The 22,154-nt window shown below is 41.2% G+C and overlaps 6 protein-coding genes and 1 non-coding gene across 7 annotated transcripts; 2 read left to right on the plus strand and 5 right to left on the minus strand.

Annotated features, from left to right (window-relative positions):
- Positions 1–3,928: 3,928 nt before the first annotated feature.
- On the minus strand, positions 3,929–4,481 carry LOC125021561 (histone H2B-like). The gene has a single exon (XM_047607676.1). The coding sequence runs from the start codon at positions 4,396–4,398 to the stop codon at positions 4,027–4,029; it is 372 nt and encodes a 123-aa protein (XP_047463632.1). The 5' UTR covers positions 4,399–4,481; the 3' UTR covers positions 3,929–4,026.
- A 112-nt stretch (positions 4,482–4,593) lies between these two features.
- On the minus strand, positions 4,594–5,951 carry LOC125021553 (histone H3). Its single transcript, XM_047607668.1, has one exon. The coding sequence runs from the start codon at positions 5,891–5,893 to the stop codon at positions 5,483–5,485; it is 411 nt and encodes a 136-aa protein (XP_047463624.1). The 5' UTR covers positions 5,894–5,951; the 3' UTR covers positions 4,594–5,482.
- A 369-nt stretch (positions 5,952–6,320) lies between these two features.
- LOC125021540 (histone H1-like) lies at positions 6,321–8,376 on the minus strand. The gene has a single exon (XM_047607654.1). The coding sequence runs from the start codon at positions 7,591–7,593 to the stop codon at positions 6,982–6,984; it is 612 nt and encodes a 203-aa protein (XP_047463610.1). The 5' UTR covers positions 7,594–8,376; the 3' UTR covers positions 6,321–6,981.
- A 1,251-nt stretch (positions 8,377–9,627) lies between these two features.
- Positions 9,628–9,699, plus strand: trnad-guc. Its single transcript has one exon. It is a non-coding gene; the product is annotated as a tRNA-Asp (tRNA).
- Positions 9,700–10,059: 360 nt separating this feature from the next.
- On the minus strand, positions 10,060–11,094 carry LOC125021572 (histone H4). The gene has a single exon (XM_047607686.1). It carries the CDS (start codon positions 10,974–10,976, stop codon positions 10,665–10,667), a length of 312 nt encoding a protein of 103 aa, XP_047463642.1. The 5' UTR covers positions 10,977–11,094; the 3' UTR covers positions 10,060–10,664.
- A 538-nt stretch (positions 11,095–11,632) lies between these two features.
- LOC125021564 (histone H2B-like) lies at positions 11,633–12,319 on the minus strand. Its single transcript, XM_047607678.1, has one exon. It carries the CDS (start codon positions 12,225–12,227, stop codon positions 11,856–11,858), a length of 372 nt encoding a protein of 123 aa, XP_047463634.1. The 5' UTR covers positions 12,228–12,319; the 3' UTR covers positions 11,633–11,855.
- Positions 12,320–14,494: 2,175 nt separating this feature from the next.
- LOC125021651 (GTPase IMAP family member 8-like) lies at positions 14,495–16,413 on the plus strand. Its single transcript, XM_047607774.1, has one exon. The coding sequence runs from the start codon at positions 14,495–14,497 to the stop codon at positions 15,854–15,856; it is 1,362 nt and encodes a 453-aa protein (XP_047463730.1). The 3' UTR covers positions 15,857–16,413.
- The last annotated feature ends 5,741 nt before the right edge of the window (positions 16,414–22,154 follow it).

Below are 22,154 nucleotides of genomic sequence, written 5' to 3' on the forward strand. Positions count from 1 at the left end.
GTTTAGTCAATTCTACAAATAACATGTTCTCATGAATTACATCCTGTAATTCTCATGAGACACATGAGACACTTTTAATATAACATTGTTTTATTACATTTCAGTTTAGCATAAAAACAGGAACAGTGTGTGTGTGTGTGTGTGTGTGTGTGTCTTCTTGGGCAGTGTGTGTGTGTATGTGTGTATATATATATGTGTGTGTACATATACGTGTGTGTGTATATATATATATATATATATATATATATATATATATATATATGTATACAGTGGGGGAAATAAGTATTTGATCCCCTGCTGAATTTGTAAGTTTGCCCACTTCCATAGAAATGATCAGACTCTGGTTTTTATGGTTGTTTACTGGTTATGGGTATAGACAGAATATCAGTCGAAAATGCATAAAAAACACACAATCTAAAAGTTATAAATTGTTATGTATTTTATTAAGGGAAATAAGTATTTGATCCCCAAGCACAACACAAGTCAGTACTTTGTAGAGAAACCTTTGTTGGCAAGCACAGCGATGAGACGTTTCTTGTAGTTGGTCACCAGGTTTGCACACAGCGCAGGAGGGATTTTGGCCCATTCATCTTTACAGACAGTCTCTAAATCCTTCAAGTTTCTTGGCTGCCTCTTGGAAACTCGGAGCTTTAGCTCCCTCCACAGGTTTTCGATCGGGTTAAGGTCTGGAGACTGACTAGGCCACTCCATGACCTTAATATGCTTCTTCTTGAGCCACTCCTTTGTTGTCCTGGCAGTATGTTTTGGGTCATTGTCATGTTGGAAAACCCACCCACGAGGCATCTTCAGTGTTCTTGCTGAGGAAAGAAGGTTTTTGTCCAAGATGTTAAAGTACATGGCTGCATTCATTGGCCCCATAATGCGGTGAAGTTGCCCTGTACCCTTTGCTGAAAAACAGCCCCAAAACATGATGTTTCCACCTCCATGCTTAACCGTGGGTATGGTGTTCTTTGGGTCATACTCACGTTTTTTCATCCTCCAAACACGGCGGGTCGAGTTAATGCCAAATAGCTCAACTTTGGTTTCGTCAGACCACAGCACTTTCTCCCAAGCCTTCTCTGAGTCATTTAGATGTTCACTGGCAAACTTAAGGCGGGCCTGTACATGTGCCTTCTTGAGCAGGGGGACCTTGCGGGCACTGCAAGAGTTCAATCCATAACGGCGCAGTGTGTTGCCAACTGTTTTCTTGGTGACGGAGGTCCCAACTGCTTCCAGATCATTAACAAGCTCCTGCCGTGTTGTTTTAGGCTGCTCCCTCACCTTTCTCATCATCATCCTCACTCCATGAGGCGAGATTTTGCGGGGAGCTCCAGACCGAGGACAGTTGATGGTCCTTTTATGGGTCTTCCACTTGCGAATAATGGCACCAATAGTTGTCACCTTCTCACCAAGCCTTTTGCTGATGGTTTTGTAACCTATACCAGCTTGTGCAGGTCTACAATCTTGTCCCTGACATCTTTTGACAGCTCTTTGGTCTTGCCCATGGTGCTGTAGAAGTTGGAATGTAAGAAACTGATTCTTAGAGCAGGTGTGTTTTATATACATGACGAGTTAAGATCAGGAGTATTGGTAAATAGTTGACTGAGCACAGCTGTGTGCCACATGCGCACCAGCCAATCTGTAGGAGCCTGAATTCTAAGTGAATTGTTGGGGATCAAATACTTATTTCCCTTAATAAAATACATAACAATTTATAACTTTTAGATTGTGTGTTTTTTATGCATTTTCGACTGATATTCTGTCTATACCCATAACCAGTAAACAACCATAAAAACCAGAGTCTGATCATTTCTATGGAAGTGGGCAAACTTACAAATTCAGCAGGGGATCAAATACTTATTTCCCCCACTGTATGCTCTCCTCCGACCATATATCCAGGAGGCAGTGTGTCTCTTCTGTGCCCTACGTTGACCCATGGCTCATTCTTGGTATAAAATAGAAACGAACAAATGAATGAATGAATGAAATGACCAATGACTGATCACTTGCTTGGTCCGCACCGGAGTCCGCTGATTTGTATTCACACCTACCCAAAAGGTCCACACCAGAGAAAAGGTCCGTTTCAAGCAGACTAAACGAGCCTGGTATGAATACGCCCTTAGTCGTTTGTGAACATAATAGTAGCAGTTTCTCATTCCTTCCAACAAATTGCAAATACTTTAGGACATACATCAACTCTCTGCTGTTTTCTAACACTATCATTTGCTTCTGTCATGTCAGTCAAAATGAACTATACCTGTGAATGTTAAATAGTCATTCCATATAAAACTTATTGTCCTCATTTCACTTGAGTCATTACATACAAACATGTTGAACTAGCTGTCAAAATCTTTTTTTCAAATTTTTTTTTATCTCCTTAATTGAACAGTTTCTCTCAGATGAACCTCAGCCTTCACTGATGAGGAGCGGTGTGTGAAGTATTAGTTGAAACCAGTGATAACTACAGTCACTCACAGCTGAATCCCATAAACGTCCACTCTACAAGCATATATGAACCAAACAGCACATAGTGTGGATGATTTCTACAATACTGTGACACAAAAATAGAAGGTGAGCCTCATGGAAAAAGGGCGAGAGTGAGGGAGGAAGGGGAAGAAGAAGAGGCCAAGTACATAGGTGGACTTCTGATGAAATCAGGGCTACATTTGTGGATTATGTTGTTAATCACGGTCTCACAGTAGCTGAGGCTGGTCAGAGGGTGCAGCAACAAATATTAGAGAACCACTGTAATTTCGATTATTCAAACATTTTGTGGAGAGAACAGGTATAAAAGTATAAAAAGACAGTAATTCAGCACTAAACAATCTGCACTGCACACGGTCATCGTGTCATACACAAAGCTTGCAGTGGGACAAGAACTTTTTACATTTTACATTTAGATTTATAGCTTCACTGCAACACAGGTTTAGTGTATTGTAGTGCTCAGTAGTATTACAGTAAAGATTTGCGATATTGAATGTAGGATAGGATTGCAAGACAACCTTGCAGATGTGAAGATGGCTCCTTTCTACTCCACAACGAGAGGAAGTCATTTGTGCAGTGGTGATTGCAAACAATGCCATAAGTTTGAGAGAGACACAGAGTGCTGTTATAGAGGATGACAACGTCTTCGGGAATATTGAATCTGTTTGAATCTGTTTCTGTTGTCGCTAAAATTGACCGAGTGCTCAGGAGAAATGAAATGCGCATGAAACTATTGTAAATGTGCCATTTGAACAGAACAGAGTGAAGGACATCAGTCACTAGGATGTACAGGTAAAACATGTATGTGTTCTATACTCAAACACTCAGTGCTGTAAACTGTTTACTTTGTGTAGTGACACGCGCTACACTTCTATGTATGTGTATTCACAGTGCATACTGTATAATAAGTTGTCCAAAATGCGTCATGTTACACAGGAAAAGTTGTTCAAGTTTTTCTGGCTCCCTCTTCTGTAATAAAGCTGGAGGCCAGGGACCCTGCACACATTTAACATGGAAGGAATCGTATTGGACAGAGAGCAACCAATGATGTTCCAGCCAAATGAGGAGGGAATATTACTATGTGTGCAGCCATCTCAGAAAACTACGTCCCCACATATGTCCCCCGTCCTAATCCATGCAACACACAGGGACATTATCCCTGAGAAGGAGACCATCTGAACAAGTATGTTGTTATTTTTAATGCATATTTAAGCCTGTTTAAGTTTATGCTGTCCTCATATTTTTAATGCAGGTTCCATAGCTCCCATTTTTTTTAATGACATTTGCTTGTAGTTGATATTATTTTTTTGCACTAAACTGAACAAAGCCCATTTTTTTTTTCTCGATTGTTAAAATGTGTTAATATCTTAAAATATACAATAGTGTTTATCATTTTGCTGTATATTTATTTTCCCACTTTCATAAATTCCTAAAATGTAAATCAACTTGTATGATAATCTCAACGAAAAGAACGCTCTTCCAGTAGCAGTGGGTGGCTCTTAAAAGAGCCTTTGTGTTGTTGTGGTGGCGGTAGAGGAGTCTCTACTTGGAGCTGGTGTACTTGGTGACGGCCTTGGTGCCCTCAGACACGGCGTGCTTAGCCAGCTCCCCGGGCAGCAGCAGGCGGACGGCGGTCTGGATCTCCCTGGAGGTGATGGTGGAGCGCTTGTTGTAGTGGGCCAGACGGGAGGCCTCGCCGGCGATGCGCTCGAAGATGTCGCTGACGAACGAGTTCATGATGCTCATGGCCTTGGAGGAGATGCCGGTGTCGGGGTGGACCTGCTTCAGCACCTTGTACACGTAGATGGCGTAGCTCTCCTTCCTGCTCTTTCTCCTCTTCTTGCCGCCTTTAGCGGCGGTCTTGGTCACGGCTTTCTTGGAGCCCTTCTTGGGCGCTTTCACTGGATCAGGCATGATGACTGCTACTACTTCCTCAGAAGATGAAGTCTGGACGCACACGGAGCTCTATTTATATCCACTGCATGGAAATCACACTGTGCTGTTGCTCGGATCCGATTGGCTGTCTGCTGAGGGAGACTGAGCATGCGCAACTCAACCGTCATTCCCGCTCTAAACAGTTTGAAGTGTGAACATCTCAGTGTCAATAGCAGAATATATTGTTTTTATTTACGCGCCGTTTGATTTAGTTTTGTTAAAAATAACAGGTATAACAGCAAGTGGTTTATCTAGTAGTGAAGTGAAGCATCAACAAAATGAAAATAGTGTCAGATGTCGTATTGCTCCTGTGAATGGTTCATGTGTGTAATTTGAAAAAAAGTTTAAAACCCTGGGTCTAAGTCCAGAGATGTCCGGGTCACAGCAGGACAGAACTGACAATATGTCCAACACTGAAACGGGTTCTCTGCAATCAACTTGGCTTGTTAAACGTTGCTCAAAGTGAGTGTCTGCTGTAGCCGCCGATGACCACTAGATGTCACTGTCACAAGTAGAGATGTGCACATCGAGATTGAAACATCGATCCCTCCGGTACCAGGTGTTAAGGCTCTAAAATCCATTCTCGAATCAAAATATAGATACTTTCGACACTTCAGTCATTGGAAGTAATTTGGGAACAGAGTAACTAAACCATTGAGTTGTGGAAACACAACAAACCTTGTGTAACACCTCAGATTAAACCACAACACAGAATACAAGCCATTTATGATAACAGTGTTTTCATTTTATAGTAGTTATTAATAGTTAGTTCATTTGTATTCATTCAATGGTCTTGTTATTTTTTACTGAGTTTGAAATGGCATTTTCATACACTTTGTATTGTTGCATCTCTGGTTTTATACTTCTGAGTTTAAAATGAATAAGTTATGTCTTGTATTTTTCAAGAAGTCATGATATGATCAGATAAGAAATATGTCTCACACGAAATTAAAAATTTTAAATTAAGTACGAATATTGTTTAGGTCATGATGCTGTTTGAGTTGAGATAGGTGGCTCTTAAAAGAGCCGTTGTGTTGTGGGGTTTCGGGGGGAGTGAGTGAGTCTAAGCCCTCTCTCCGCGGATGCGGCGGGCCAGCTGGATGTCTTTGGGCATGATGGTGACCCTCTTGGCGTGGATGGCGCACAGGTTGGTGTCCTCGAAGAGCCCGACCAGGTAAGCCTCGCTGGCCTCCTGCAGAGCCATGACGGCGGAGCTCTGGAAGCGCAGGTCGGTCTTGAAGTCCTGAGCGATCTCCCTGACCAGACGCTGGAAGGGCAGCTTGCGGATCAGCAGCTCAGTGGATTTCTGGTAGCGGCGGATCTCCCTCAGAGCCACGGTACCGGGCCTGTAACGGTGAGGCTTCTTCACACCGCCGGTAGCGGGTGCGCTCTTACGGGCAGCCTTTGTGGCCAGCTGCTTCCTGGGAGCCTTTCCTCCGGTGGATTTACGGGCGGTCTGCTTGGTTCTTGCCATTATCCTTGATCTGTCTTATTTTTTTTCTGTATCAACAGCTTCACAGAGAATGGAGCGCGAGTGCGGAAGGCGGCTTTATAAAGAGGCAGCTCAACGCTGATTGGTCCAGACGGTGGACACGTCGGGAGCAGCTACTCACCCATTGGTTATAATCAGTTAAAAAAAAAAAAGGAAACGTCATCAACGGCGACAAAATGAACTTTATGACATTATAAGTTGATTGATTAGTTTAATACGTGATTTCAGTCATTTGTATTGTTAAAACCTTTGTCTTATTTTATATCAGCTATATTTTCTCTTTAGTTTAATATTTGTATGTATCTACAAAAAATAAAGAGAACTAAAATAACACGTCCCAGATGTCAATGAATTAAATATTCCAGTTGAATTTTTTTATTCATTGGGGAGTGGAATGCGTTTAGAACAATAAGTACAGAAAAATGACCAATGTAAATCCACATTATTATCCCATGAAGGTCTGGCTTTGGAATCATACTCCAAATAAAAGTAGGAAATCACATTCCAGGCTGATCCAAACTCCTAAGGACTAAATGAGGCTGAGTGATGTGTACGTCCCTGATGCACGAGTATGATGAATGGAGATTATCATCATTACTAGTAATATTAAATGTGTTTTCATGGACACACTGTTTTTGGTTCCAGTCATCATGTTGTTCAGGAGCTCGACGTGTTTGTACTATTGCACTAACTGACTCCATATGTTTGTAAAATACTTTTAGTTCAGAGGCACTAAATTACAGAAATGTCAAGATAAAAAAATATATATATACACACACACACACACATTAGTTTTATAGCATATGTACATTATTTACTGACGTGAGACTACGTATACAGGTGAGTGTGCAACATATACTGTATTTAACATATACATAAAATAATACCAATATCCATCTGTATAAATATATACATATTTCACTTGTATATACACGTTTTCACTAACTTGTCTGTAGTGTTACTGTGTTATTTTATGAATTAATGTGGATGTAAGCAGACAGCTCTTTAGGGGAGGATGTGGTGGCTCTTAAAAGAGCCTTTGTTTGTTTGCAGTTTCCCAGAGGAGAGCTTTATTTCTTGGCCTTCTTGGCTGCGGTCTTCTTGGCTGGAGCCTTCTTGACGGGAGTCTTCTTGGCTGCCGCCTTTGGCTTCTTAGCGGCGGCCTTCTTGGGGCTCTTCTTCACCACCTTCTTGGCGGCGGCGGGTTTCTTGGCCGCTGCCTTCTTCTTGGGCGACTTCTTGACGGGTGTTTTCTTGACGGGTGTCTTCTTAACCGAAGCGGTCTTCTTGGCGGCAGCGGGTTTCTTTACCTTGGTGGCTGCCTTCTTCTTCACGGCCTTCTTTGCGGGCTTGGCGGCGGCTTTGGGCTCCTTCTTGGCGAGCTTGAAGGAGCCGGAGGCCCCGGTGCCTTTGGTCTGGGCCAGGGTGCCCTTGGTAACGAGCTTGGTGACGGCGGTGTTGATGCGCTTGTTCGCCTTGGCCACATCGACGCCTTTGCCGCCCAGCACCTTCTTCAGAGCCGCCAGAGACATTCCCTTGCGCTCCTTGGACTCGGCCACGGCGGCCACGATGAGCTTCGGGAGAGTGGGTCCATCTTTCTTCGCCTTGGGAGCGCTCTTCTTCTTCGGGGCTTTCGCCGGAGCTTTAGCCGGAGCCGCTGCTACTGGAGCTTCCTCAGCCATGTTCAGTATCAGATGTGGAATCTGAGCGTAAGATCTGGTCTGATCGGCAGGAGGCGGAACTTATAGCGAACACGAGAACCGTAGAGAAGCAACGCGCAGCAGGAGGCGGGGCTTACAGCGGCCATGAGAACCGTAGAGAAGCAACGCGCCGCGCCGCTCTGCCGCCGCCTCTCCTGCAGCCTCACTTTGTGTTTTCTCTTCCACTTCTAGGACACATAAAACACACAAAACTACAATGTACACTCACGAGTTGCACGGGAGCGGAGAGGACACCCGTGTCCCTCCACACTGAGCCCGTGTTTGTCTTCCTGGGCTCCTCCAGTGAGTCCCAGCAGGCTTCAAACCTCCCGGATTCACGGTGACTTTGTGCAACTCGCAGCGACTTTTCTCCACGTTTCGTCTCCAAAAAACTATTAAACCGGTTCGAATTCAGTAAACTAGATATGTCGATGGTAGCAGACACATCTGGGGACGGAACCAGAGTCCAACAGCGGCTCTAGTGGGTTCTACTGCCTTTGAATTGAGACACTTTTCAGAGGGAGTAAACACACGGACGCCAGCGCTGCTCCGGGCGGATCTATGTCGCAGATGATCCTCAGGAACAGACTTCCCTTCTCCACTAAACGATGCTGGAAACACTCAGTAACTCACGGATCATTACAATCAGAAGCTTCAATCTCTATCAAGAAATTATAGAGAGATTACAACATGTTTATTACATCTTCTGTGTTTGTATGATCTGTTCGTGGCTGGATGATGTGGAGCAGTAGATACCAGTATTCACACCTAATCAACACATCAACATACACCAGTTTCTCTTTTATCTCAGAAGAGACATTTTCATTTTTAATTACATGAAACTCTTTCTATATTGATAGATCTATATCGATTCTAGTATATATTTAATACATTCAACTTCATATATTTTTAATAATCTCCCCTTTATTCAGGACTCCAGGAAGTCTTGTATGAATCTTGTATCTGGTCCCAGATGAGGTCTGAATAATAAAATGTGTTCCTACCATAACATATATAATATAGAGAGGGTTTTTGTTGTGTGTCAATCAACTGGACTACAACAACCTCGTGTATGCTGAGATGTTAATGTGTTTGTCACGATCAGGTTAGATGTCGGTTTTCTCATAGGGATCGTGTGTGATTGGGTTTTATATCTGATGCAGTGTTGCTGTTCTAAAAGGAAGTCGTCTTTAGAAATGCAGCACTTGTTTCACTTGTTTCAAAGTGCAGCCTGGAAATATATGTTTGTGGGTAGATTTAAGTGTATTCATTATAATACTGATAATACCTTGTGCTATTTTGATTATTATATGTATTATTTGGATTAGTGTTGGCATATACATTTATTTTTCCAATAACATTAGCTGGAAGTTAACACATCTTTGTAGAACGGTATTTTCCGTATATAAAACTAATTTGTATATGTTGTTTGTCCAGTTTTGCAGTGTTTCTCCAGTAAAAGATTCTAAACGGATCCTCTGAGTCAGTTTTTCTTGGGACCTGTTGTCTATAATAATAATGATGATGAGGGGAATAGAGGCCATGGTGGGTATGTTTGGACAGATTCTCCAGGAAGATGCAACAAAGACAATGGTCCCAGTGGCTAAGGAGCTGGGAGAGTCACCTCATTAGGCTGCCGTGAGAAAAGCTCCACGGAGTACGAGCATCACGTCACTGGAACAGACCCAACACACAAACCACTTCTTCAGCCCAGCAAAGGCAGGTGAAGCTATAAAACTACTGAATGTAACAGGTCACATCTATCTCCCGCTACAGCTTCAACATCTGGAGGCTGGAGCTGAAGGACCTGGTCAGTAGCTTCGCTTTAAAGTCGGTTTCAGAGTTTTGACCTCATTCGTGTCCCATTTGCTTCTATGATGACATTTGGTGCCTTGATCACAGAGTCCAGAGGAAACTCCCAGTGTCGGCGCTGAACAGGATTTAGGCAGAATAAACATATAAACACATCACTGGGGGGGGTTGTGACGTCATTGTCGACCTCACCCATTCACCGTCTCCTCGTTAGTATAGTGGACAGTATCTCCGCCTGTCACGCGGAAGACCGGGGTTCGATTCCCCGACGGGGAGGGTTTTTTTCCCTCTCTAGACTCTGAAAAATTTAATTGCAATTTTGTATATTCCTCAGTGCAATAAATGTTCCGAGCAGGTACAGAACATGTGACCGTTCCCGGTAACATTTTGTACATATTACTGTTCATTTTCATGTTCACACTATTTTTCATATTCTATAAACAGATGCATAGATGTGTCTACTAAGTCTTATTCTTAAAGTCTGTGTTGTACAGTTTTCTATTTCTTTTTTTTCCCATACATTTTTATATTACGCTTATTTAAGTGTTGTATTTATTTTTGCACCATAGAGTAAAGAGACCCAAGTCAATTCCTTGTATGTGTTCACATACCTGGCCAATAAAGCGGATTCTGATGCTGAATTATGCATTTTTAATGTTATTTTCATGTTACAGACTGAGAAATTTTTTTTGTTAACGTACAGCTGTTACATTTGTAATGTACCATGTTTATATAATACCGATACATAATATAATGAAAAATCAGGTAGATAATTGTTCTGTTTTAAATGCTATTTTAAACCATTTTAACAGACATCCCACATTCTACTGGATTTATAAAACATGAAGGAACCAGATGCATGAAGCCAGAGGAAAAAAAAAAAAAAAAAAAAAAAAAAAAACTTAACAATTTGAACAAAGATTCAAGGATTTCATCTGGTTCAACACAACGAATCAAGAAAAGATATAATGGCCAGACATTTATCAGGAGTTTCACACTTTAGTAGAGACACTACCAGGTTAATTCAGTCTGGAGGATGGTTGAAGGCATCACTCATCTCTGGAGATCGATCCCAGAATCAACAGTGAAATATGTAGTTACAAGATATTCCCTAGTAATGTGTACTATAGTAGTAGACTCCTGTTTGCAGTCAGAAGAAAGCGAAGAGGAATGAGAGGTCTTCTGGTTTGAGTGGGTGGCTCTTAAAAGAGCCGTTGTGTTGTGTGTTGGGGACGTAGGGTTTAACCTCCGAAGCCGTACAGGGTGCGGCCCTGCCTCTTGAGGGCGTACACCACGTCCATGGCGGTGACCGTCTTCCTCTTAGCGTGCTCGGTGTAGGTGACGGCGTCGCGGATGACGTTCTCCAGGAAAACCTTGAGGACACCGCGGGTCTCCTCGTAGATCAGGCCGGAGATTCGCTTGACTCCGCCACGGCGAGCCAGGCGGCGGATGGCGGGTTTGGTGATTCCCTGGATGTTATCACGGAGAACTTTACGGTGACGCTTAGCGCCTCCTTTTCCGAGTCCCTTTCCGCCTTTGCCTCTTCCACTCATGGTGCTGATTTATTTATCTGACAGATTCTCAGATGAATATGAGTCTGTCGGACAGAGACTCTCTATATAAATACGAACTGCGGACGTGATAGAGAACATGACCTCAGTTAAAGCGCTGGGCGGAGCCAAACGACCCAGAGCTGTTCTCTGTTACTGGAACTATTTGATTCTGTTTCTCAAGATGTTGAATTAATGTTTAAATTAATATACATCAAATACATGTTTGTGGTAACAGCTGATCAGGGGTTTACAGGAGCTTGGAGGAATTTTAGCTCATTGACCTCAGATGGATCTTTATCTCTGTTGTCAATTACTAATAAAATGATTTGCAATAGTACAACGTCTCATCTCATCTTCCATACCTCTAATCCTCAGTGTGGTCGCGGGGGTAATTCACATTAAAACAGTTCTGTTTGCACTGCTGATCTTGTTTTATTTATGTCTGTGTGTACAAGCTACTGGACCTCGAATTTCCCCAGAGAACTAATAAAGTATTATTTCTATTCTCCAAAACTCACATGTGTCCTGGTTCAGTCAATGTGATTCACACTGTGTGAACACAATGAACTGGTTCACTTAACACAAATCACTCATGGAAATGTTTAATGATCCAAAATTACACTTGTAATGTGAACATTGTGCTGTTAATGCCATGATTTTATGTTGTCAGTCCATTTGGAGCATCATATTATCAACGCACTTTGGGCAATATACCGTTTGTTTAACTTCTGTTTTTATTTAGATTAAAATAAAAAAATTAAAAGATGTTAAGAAATTTAGAAGTTAAGTGTTAAAGATCTGATCTAAGAAAGAACGCTCTTCCAGTAGCAGTGGGTGGCTCTTAAAAGAGCCTTTGTGTTGTGGTGGTGGAGGAGTCGTCTACTTGGAGCTGGTGTACTTGGTGACGGCCTTGGTGCCCTCAGACACGGCGTGCTTAGCCAGCTCCCCGGGCAGCAGCAGGCGGACGGCGGTCTGGATCTCCCTGGAGGTGATGGTGGAGCGCTTGTTGTAGTGGGCCAGACGGGAGGCCTCGCCGGCGATGCGCTCGAAGATGTCGCTGACGAACGAGTTCATGATGCTCATGGCCTTGGAGGAGATGCCGGTGTCGGGGTGGACCTGCTTCAGCACCTTGTACACGTAGATGGCGTAGCTCTCCTTCCTGCTCTTTCTCCTCTTCTTGCCGCCTTTAGCGGCGGTCTTGGTCACGGCTTTCTTGGAGCCCTTCTTGGGCGCTTTCACTGGATCAGGCATGATGACTGCTACTACTTCCTCAGAAGATGAAGTCTGGACGCACACGGAGCTCTATTTATATCCACTGCATGGAAATCACACTGTGCTGTTGCTCGGATCCGATTGGCTGTCTGCTGAGGGAGACTGAGCATGCGCAACTCAACCGTCATTCCCGCTCTAAACAGTTTGAAGTGTGAACATCTCAGTGTCAATAGCAGAATATATTGTTTTTATTTACGCGCCGTTTGATTTAGTTTTGTTTAAAATAACAGGTATAACAGCAAGTGGTTTATCTAGTAGTGAAGTGAAGCATCAACAAAATGAAAATAGTGTCAGATGTCGTATTGCTCCTGTGAATGGTTCATGTGTGTAATTTGAAAAAAAGTTTAAAACCCTGGGTCTAAGTCCAGAGATGTCCGGGTCACAGCAGGACAGAACTGACAATATGTCCAACACTGAAACGGGTTCTCTGGAATCAACTTGGTTTGTTAAACGTTGCTCAAAGTGAGTGTCTGCTGTAGCCGCCGATGACCACTAGATGTCACTGTCACTGTTTTAAGTAGAGATGTGCACATCGAGATTGAAATATCGATACCTCCGGTACCAGGTGTTAAGGCTCTAAAATCCATTCTCGAATCAAAATAAAGATACTTTCGACACTTCAGTCATTGGAAGTAATTTGGGAACAGAGTAACTAAACCATTGAGATGTGGAAAACAAAACTATGGTAACCTCGATACAAACGATACCTTTATGATAGAGAAAGATCATTTATATATATATAGTAGTTTATTTGTAAATAATGGTTGTAATTTTACTGTGTTTTCAAAACATGTCGATGTTGCATGTTTTGATTCTGAAACAGAGCTATGATCAAAGTATGTTTTATTTAAGAAGTCATGAATGAAGTTTAGTGTTATAGATTCTGACACATTCCGGTATAAAAGTTTTGAAATCATTGTTCCTCAAATGAAATACAGTCATAAAAAATAAGTCTGGCTTATTTAATTTCACTATAAAAAAGGATGGTTGAAAGTAAACCATGAATTTTAAAGATAAGAGAGGAACGAGAGTAGAATCAAATAATGATTTAATCATTTATACTAGATGAGTTTAGCTATCTAGAATGTGCATGTTACATTGAGTATTTTACAAAAAATAATTGGAATTTCAGATTAATCAATTTCCAATCTCGAGAGCGATCAGCAGTGGATGGGTAGAAAGGGAGTCTGAATTTTATAGTTTCTGGTCAGAGTTGTGTTAAGAGTGTATTTAACCACTTTGATGAGAGTTTTTCTTGTGGATATTTTCTATTTGTAACGAAGGGGGTTCTGGCTCTTGTGTCTTGCTCCATGACGTGTTTTTTTTCTAAGTGTCAGCCATGGAAAGCCAACATTTTCTTAATGAGGAGTGGCCTTGTAATCACAGTCATTGCTTGATGAGCGAGAGCAGAGAAAGAAAGGCAAACAGGAAATTAGACCTACAATAGTGTCATGGAGGCATATAGGGTTTATGCTGGAAGAATGCATGGTTGGTCGTGTCTTAAAACATGACAATGCCAATTTTTAAACGCCATAATCAATTCAGCGGGTTTCTGTAAAAAAAGTTGTCCAATGTCTTTGTGGACATCGAGACAGTGTCTGTAAGTGATTTTTGAGATGTGATTCATTAATATGAAATCAGTAATGAAAGCCTTAGCTGTCTTGTTTCCCTTTCCCTGGTTCATTACCACAGAGAGTTCGAGTGATGTTTGTCAGGAGGAAGCACTCATTGAAGCGTGGGAACGAGGATCTGTCATGCAATTACTGTCTGACTCTTTTAATATTTGTGGATTCAGAACTTTTATCAAGATGGTGTTGTGGAATTCCTTTTTCGACTGGCCTGTGCACTTGTGTAGTAAACAACATAAACCCATTTTTGTGTGTTGCTCAAGCTCCTTTGACCTTTGTCATCACACACTTCAACACAAACATGAGACAAATCCCTGATTTATAGGAACTAAACCAGGACATGAATCTCATCACATGGATGGAAACACTTCTGGACTCATGGACTCTGGTTTAATCCTAGAGAAGCTCCTCTCTGATATGTAATATTGACTCATTTTGTGTTTGGTTTGATTTTTCATCTACTCTCAGGACTTATGTGAACATCTGCAGATGTGTTGAGTAATTTTTATTATTTTCATCATTATTTGTTTTAATTAATGGTCAAAGATTAAAGTTTTTTTTCCACTCAGCTTCCTGTTATTGTCAGTAAAGCTCACTTTGGTTTGTTTTCAGGTTTATATGTGCATAAACATAACCACATGTTTGTATTGTTTTCCAACAGAGCCACAGAAACCAGACCTCAGGATGGTTCTAGTTGGAAGAACTGGATGTGGGAAGAGTGCAGCAGGAAACACCATCTTAGGAGAAAAAGCTTTTAAATCTTCCAGCCATGTTTCTACTGTAAAGTTGGAGTGTCAGAAGGAATCAGGACTGTTTGAGTGTCAACAACTGTCTCTAGTTGATTCTCCAGGTCTGTTAAACACCAGATTATCTGAGGATGAAGTGAAGAGAGAGATCAGTAAATGCATGTCATTGTCTGCTCCTGGTCCTCATGTGTTCCTGGTGGTGATTCAACCAAACAGATTCACTAAAGAAGAACAGGAAACAGTGAAAATCATCCAGAAGATCTTTGGAGAAGAAGCAGCTCGTTACACGATGGTCTTGTTCACTCATGGAGACGATCTGGAGGAAGATGGAGTCTCTATAGAAGATGTGATTAGAGGAAACAAAGCTCTTCGTGACTTCATCAGTGAGTGTGGAGGAAGATTTCATGTCTTCAACAACAGAGATAAAGATCCATCTCAGGTCAGAGATCTGCTGAAGAAGATCAACTCTATGGTCCAGAGAAATGGAGGAAGATACTTCACCAATGAGATGTTTGAAGAAGCTCAGAGCTCCATAGAAAAGAAACCAAAGCTGAGGATGGTTCTATTTGGGAGAACTGGAGTTGGAAAGAGTTCATCAGGAAACACCATCTTAGGAAGAAGAGCTTTTAAATCAACAGTGAGCTCTGCTTCAGTAACATCAGAGTGTCAGAAGGGAACAGCAGAGTTTGAAGGTCAGATCCTGGCTGTGGTTGATACTCCAGGTCTGTTTGACACCAGATTAAATCAACAAGATGTGATGACAGAGATCTATAGATGCATGTCTTTCTCTGTTCCTGGTCTTCATGTGTTCCTGGTGGTGATTAAACCAAACAGATTCACAGAAGAAGAACAGGAAACAGTTAAAATCATCCAGGAGATCTTTGGAAAAGAAGCAGCTCGTTACATGATGGTCTTGTTCACTCATGGAGACGATCTGGAGGCAGATGGAGTCTCTGTGGATGATCTGACTAGAGGAAACAAAGCTCTTAATGAGTTAATTGAACGGTGTGGAGGAAGATTTCATGTCTTCAACAACAGAGATAGAGATCCATCTCAGGTCAGAGATCTGCTGAAGAAGATCAACAAAATGGTTCAGAGAAATGGAGGGAAACACTACACCAATGAGATGTTCAGAGAAGCTGAGAGAGCCATAAGAAAAGAGACAGAGAAACTACAGAGAGAAAGTAGAAACATGATGAGAAGTGACACATCAAATAAATGCTCCATTCAGTGAAATCCATCATTAATTCTCCATCATCTCATTAAAGCCTCATTGCTGTAGAGAATGAACTTCAGTCATATTATGTTGGTTTGTTGTGTTTTTATTGAAAGTCTCATAAGTAGATTAATATTAGTTTTACTGAGGGAAGAATCTTAATTTCACTGTGAATTATTATTCAGTGAGTGTGTGACTCTTGATGTCTTTAGTTAATAATCAGGTGATCGTGGTTTTGTTTAAGGTTTCTTTCTGTTTTTCCTTCATGCTGCTCTGGAGGCCACATCCAGGTGGTAGCTGGTTAGCTCCAGTAGCTTCTCTAGTTTCTGATGACAGCCAGCATGGCGGAGAGGAACAGAGAGGATTGTGGGTAACATTCATCTGTCTACATTTTATAATCTTAGCAATTATGTTATATCACCAATAATAGCATATTTTAACTACATTTCCACACTGTACAGAATGTCTCTGTATTTCAGTTTTCCTTCTCTTTGTGTTGTTTTTTCTGTATATTCTGCTTCACACCAGGGATTTTTCAATACGTGGGATGAATAAATGTCTTCTGTTATGTCCAGGTCCGGCTCTACCTTATTGAGTGGCCTTAGTGAGATTATTCTCCAGCGCCTCCCTCAACACACACATACACACCATTAAATTACACCAACCAAAAGTCAGCAACAGTCACAACAGTTTCATTTGACAGCAGCAAACTTTCAGGTAACTCTTTCCAGCGTGTCTCTCAATCCAACTAAAACTGTTAATCCTTCAGTATTAGTAAAGTAACACAATGATTTACAGGCAATAAACACATCTGAAGCATAAATTAGGAACAACAGTTGTATTGTTGAGTAATTACAGACCTACTTCTGTTCACACATCCAGACGGTCTCACCTGGACATTTACTGGCATCACACGGTTGAACCATTCAGTAATAACAACAGTGTGTCAGAGGCCACAAACCAACCTTCATGCTTCAGAGATGCTGTTTCTGTGAATGTGTGATCAGAAGCCTCCTCTCCACAACCTGTTTGATGCGTCTGTGAATATTTTCTGAGTGAATCCAGACACACAGAGGAAACGTGTTACATTACAAGCAAAACTTTAAAATAACAACCTGCTGCAGCTGCATTTCCATCACTTCGTCCAAACGTGATAAGACAGTAGGAGAACTAAGCAGCAGCACAGCTGTTAACACTAGTGACGACTATGGTAAAATTCATTTTCATCTCGACCAAACATAACGATGACGTGATGATGATACAGGGAGAGATGATAACTGTGATGAAAACTAATGAAAACTCATCACAAACACAAACAGCGCTGATGCATTTCACATTAAGCACGAAGCAGAAAAATAAAACGTCTTCACACTAAATGGCACAATTAAAAAAAACGGTCCAGCCTAATGTTACCTTTTATTTCAACTTCCTCTCCTCCTCTTTTCTCCTCTTTCTTGACCTGAGCTCTGATCCTCTGACCCTGAGGTTTCGCCCGTCATGTGACTCAGCAGCACATTTTATTTACTTCTTAACATTTATCGTTTTAAAGAGAGAACACACAAAGGAGGGCGACGGGGCAAAGAAAATTATTTTTATTTTCATTGTTCTTACTTATTATTTTCTTTCTTCGCCCCTCCAGCAGATGGCGCTCTATGCTAAGAGCCGGCCCTGGCTCAGGTCTCAGACAGCTGATGGGTTTGTTATTTACCAGGTGAAAAGGTCCAAGTCTGAAAGAGAAGAAAGGGGAGGAACCTGTGGAGTGAACATGATTCATTTAAACTTCCACATACATTTACTTTAACTCAAGGAGAGTAAATAATCCTCTGGACGTCTCCATTTATTTTGGATGGATTTATGTTCTTTAATAAAAGAGTTTCCAGGAACGTTACTTTTAATTTGGTTAAATTGCTCATCTTTACAGAAGTGTTTGGGTTAATGAACTGGATTGTACAGCTGTAGTTCTATCTCTCCACCAGGTGGCGCAATGGATCATCTTTTCAATTTATTTAGACGTTCCTGTTTATTCTGTTGCTTGTTTCTGTTAATTATATATTATTATTCATTTGGTGACTGACACATGCCACGATATTATTATTATTATTATTGTTGTTGTTGTTGTTGTTAAATCATTTAAAAAGTGATCGTCCACAGATTCACAACTCAGCTGTTCATTTATACTTTTTGATGAAAATATTTGTCATGTTTTCAGACTGACTTCCTGTAGCGGCTGCAGAACCTTCAGAATAAAATAAGATGGAAACATTAACAACAGCCTGGAGCATTTTAATGAATTTAAACTGAGTTTCTAAAAGTGAATTCAGCTCAAACTCTAGCAGAGGGTTATGCAGTAAAGGTCATAAGCTCCACCCCCTCCAGTGGGCGGGACTTGGGTTAAATTTAAACACTAAAATACACGTCAATGTTTTTTTATTTCAAGGATGATTTCAGTTATTTCAGGTAGTTAATTTAATGATGATGAATGTTCTAGTGTTAATATTTAGGATAAGTTTTGTTTTAAACAGGATGTGACATCATGCACCAGTTGCCATGACAACCGCTCCGTAAAGAGGTCATTTCCTTGTAGCTGGTGGAGCAGAGCGTAGGATTAGTTAAAGGAAACACCAGTGAGTCTGGAGGGAGTGTGGGCGGGGCATCGATATCGTGGCTCCGCCCTCAAATCGTACTGATCAGACTCTGGCTCCAAACTCACAAGATGGCGTCGCCTGTATCCCCGGGAAAATAGAGTCAGTTTAGACCAATGAGAGGAAGTGGAGACGTGGCGTCCATGTTTATATACGGTCTATGGGCTAAGCTAACTAGCTCCGTGGTGCTAAGCTAAGCAGCTGAATGAAGCTGGTGGGAGAGAAGTAGCAGCTCAGTCTCGTCCACTGATGATGAAAGTCAGACTGAACATGAAGAGTTTATGACGTTCAGCTGGTTAATGATCACCTGGAGACAGGTGGAACAAGATGGCCGCCGCCTCTTATCTCTGCTTCTCCGCTCATCTCACCCTCCTCCTCCTCCTCCTCCTCCTCTTCTTCTTCTTCTGTAGTTTTTATTTGTGACGTGAATCATCTAATAACAGATTTCATCTGGATGTTTTGTGGTTTATTGGTGATGTTTGCTTCACTAAATAATCGTTTTTTACAGTTTATGTCCGTGTGTCAGAACCTTAAACACTTTTTAAAACTATTAACGCACATCACACCTGAAACACACAATTCCCCCACAGTTCATTTCATGCATGTAACAAAACACAGACACACACGTCTAAAATACAACAACACGCTAACACAGTTCAACTCTAGCAACACAACCACACACGTCGTCTTCCCACACAAACACTCACTGTGTCATAAAAACACACTGAAACACAAACTCAATCACTTTGTATGAGTCAAATCCACTTTTTCCCTTTTTCTTACAATCATCACATTATTGTGTTGATCATATACATGTAAATGAATGTTTGTGATGATTTTTGTTCCTTTTTTTGTACAACGCTCAGTAACACTTGTGCTCTGACCTCGTCCCTCATAAGATCCAGTAAATTCAGGTCATGTGACTGGTGATGATCTTTAATCCGCTAGTTTAGAACATGAGTTTTTCTGTTGTGACAAACTGTGTGAAAACAAACAATAATGTTTTGGTCTTGATTGAGTTTGTGTGTAAAACTAATTTTAAATGTGTGTGTTTTGTGTCAGAAGAAGAAGAATTGTGTTAATTGTGTAGCTCACACAGGCTGATGTTGTGGTAACTGTGTGAAGAGTTAAAACTAAGCGTTAAACGTGTTGAACATTGAGTCATAGCGGCTGTAAAAAATAACTGTAACAGAAATAAATAGTTTCCTTCATGTGTGTATTTATTTACATTTTCATTCCTCACTTCATTTGTTCTTTTTCTAAAGTTTTGTTCAGTCTGGTTTAGCTTTTAATTCTAAAGACATTAAAATGACATTATACATTTAAAACATTTAGTTTCTGAGTTTATTTGTCGCTTTCTGCTTCATTGTATTTTGTTTTAGTTGAAAGGACGTTTTTTTTTTTTTAATTCCTCTTATTACTTTAATTTATTTGAGTTTATAAACCAACATAAAATGAGTGAACTGTGCCTCATGTTCCTCTTCCTATTTCATTTCCTCTTTTTTTATAAATTACATAAAAATCTGCTGAATTATAACATTTAAATAAATTCCTATAATAACGTTTGAATAAAATACTTTTATATTGTTTCTCACTAGTGTTTATTCTTTATTATTTCTGCTCAAGTTAAACTGTGAGATTGTGAAATGAATTAAACGAGTGTGTGTGTGTGTGTGTGTGTGTGTGTGTGTGTGTGTGTGTGTGTGTGTGTGTGTGTGTGTTTTATATATAAAAAGAAATAAACTTAATTCTGACTTTTATCATGTGGATTAAAAATAAAATGATATTTCTGATTCGACTGAAAGTGAAGCTGAGTTGAAACTAAATTCATGAACAGATTTAAAAGAAGACGTGTTTGATTTTGTGTTAAATATATTTTAGATGAAAGTATTTTCATTGAGGCTCATTATGATTGTGTTTGATTTGATTGTGTGATGTGTGGATTAAAGTGAGAACGAACAGACACTTGAAACATAAAAACCATCAGATGAGAATTATTGAGGCTTTTATGTGATTTTACGGCGGCGACTAAACTAAATACTCATCAGTGTAAAACAATAAATCTCCCATAAATCCATAAAGACGCAGATAATTCCTCTTCAGGAGGCAGCGCAGGACGCCTTCGGCCGGAGGTTGTTGGTTTGAGTCCCCGCACGGAGCCCACGAGCAAAACATGACAAACTGAACATGAGCTGTTTCTGAAAACTGAATCCACTTTATTTCATCTCACTCAACCTGTTTCTCTTTGTTTTCAATGAGAATTCATTTTCCTCAGTTTTCAAAGTAAATGTGATTTAAACCAGGGAGGAGGTCGGGGTGGATGGACGGGTCAGACTCTAACGTTTACTTCCTGTTTCAGACTCAATGACTAGTTTTAGTTCATCGTGTCTATTTTTCACCCAAACTCAGAATAAATAAACTGTTTAATTCAGTCGGTGTCGAGACCGAGGATTTAGATTCATCTAAATAATGATATGTAAACGGTTTTATATATAAATTATATATAAAATATATAAATTCCTTTATGTAATATTATGTAATAATAAATGTCCCAAGATGCACTCGGTAAAAAGGCCCAGACAGCCACACATATATACTACTACTACTACTACTACTAACAATAATAATAATAATAATAATAATATCATTATACATGTGGGGGGGGGGGGGGGGGGGGGGCAGGACTCTACATTAAAATCAATAACAACAAGTTTTAAGTCAATGAATCAGTTAATTGTTCATTGAAATTTATTGAATTTAAGTTTGTAAAGTTATAATTTCAGTGAAGAGTGAAACTAAAACTTTATTTATTTATTTTGTTGATGGTGAAGATTGTTGTTGTTTAATGTCCAGAGGATCAGGTGGACATGTTGTCTCCGTCTCCGTCTCCGTCTCTGAAGAGAACCAGTGGACGGTCATGCAAATACAGGCTGATAGAGAGGAGACCACAGCAGGAGGAGGAGGAGGAGGAGGAGGAGGAGAGGAGGAGGAGAGAGGGAGAGAGGGAGAGAGGAGGAGGAGAGGAGGAGGAGGAGGAGAGGAGGAGTAGGAGGAGAGAGGAGGAGAGAGGGAGAGAGGAGGAGGAGAGGAGGAGTAGGAGGAGAGAGGAGGAGAGAGGGAGAGAGGAGGAGGAGAGAGGAGGAGGAGGAGAGAGGAGGAGGAAAAGGAGGAGGAGGAGGAGGAGAGGAGGAGAGGAGAAAGAGGAGGAGGAGGAGAGAGGAGGAGGAGAGAGGAGGGAGGGAGAGAGGAGGAGGAGAGAGGAGGAGAGAGGAGAGGGGAGGTAGAGGAGGAGAGGAGAGGTAGAGAGGAGGAGAGAGGAGAGAGGGAGGAGTGTAAGTTATAATTTCAGTAAGAGTGAATAAACTTATTTAATATTTGTGAGGTGAAGAGGTTGAATGTCCAGAGGAAGGTGGAGTGTATGTCTCGTCTCGTCCGTCTCTGAGAGACAGTGGAGGTCATGAAAGGTGAAGAGAGGAGACCACAGCAGGAGGAGGAGGAGGAGGAGAGGAGGAGGAGGAGGAGGAGAAAGAGGAGAGGAGGAGGAGGAGGAGGAGGAGGAAGAGGAGGAGGAGAGGAGAGGAGGAGGAGGAGGAGGAGTAGGAGGAGGAGAGAGGCGGAGGAGGAGGAGAGGAGGAAGAGGAGGAGAAGTGAAAAAGGAGAGGAAGAAGGGGAAG

This window comes from Mugil cephalus, chromosome 15 (assembly GCF_022458985.1).
Source record: "Mugil cephalus isolate CIBA_MC_2020 chromosome 15, CIBA_Mcephalus_1.1, whole genome shotgun sequence".
Lineage (NCBI taxonomy): Eukaryota > Metazoa > Chordata > Actinopteri > Mugiliformes > Mugilidae > Mugil > Mugil cephalus.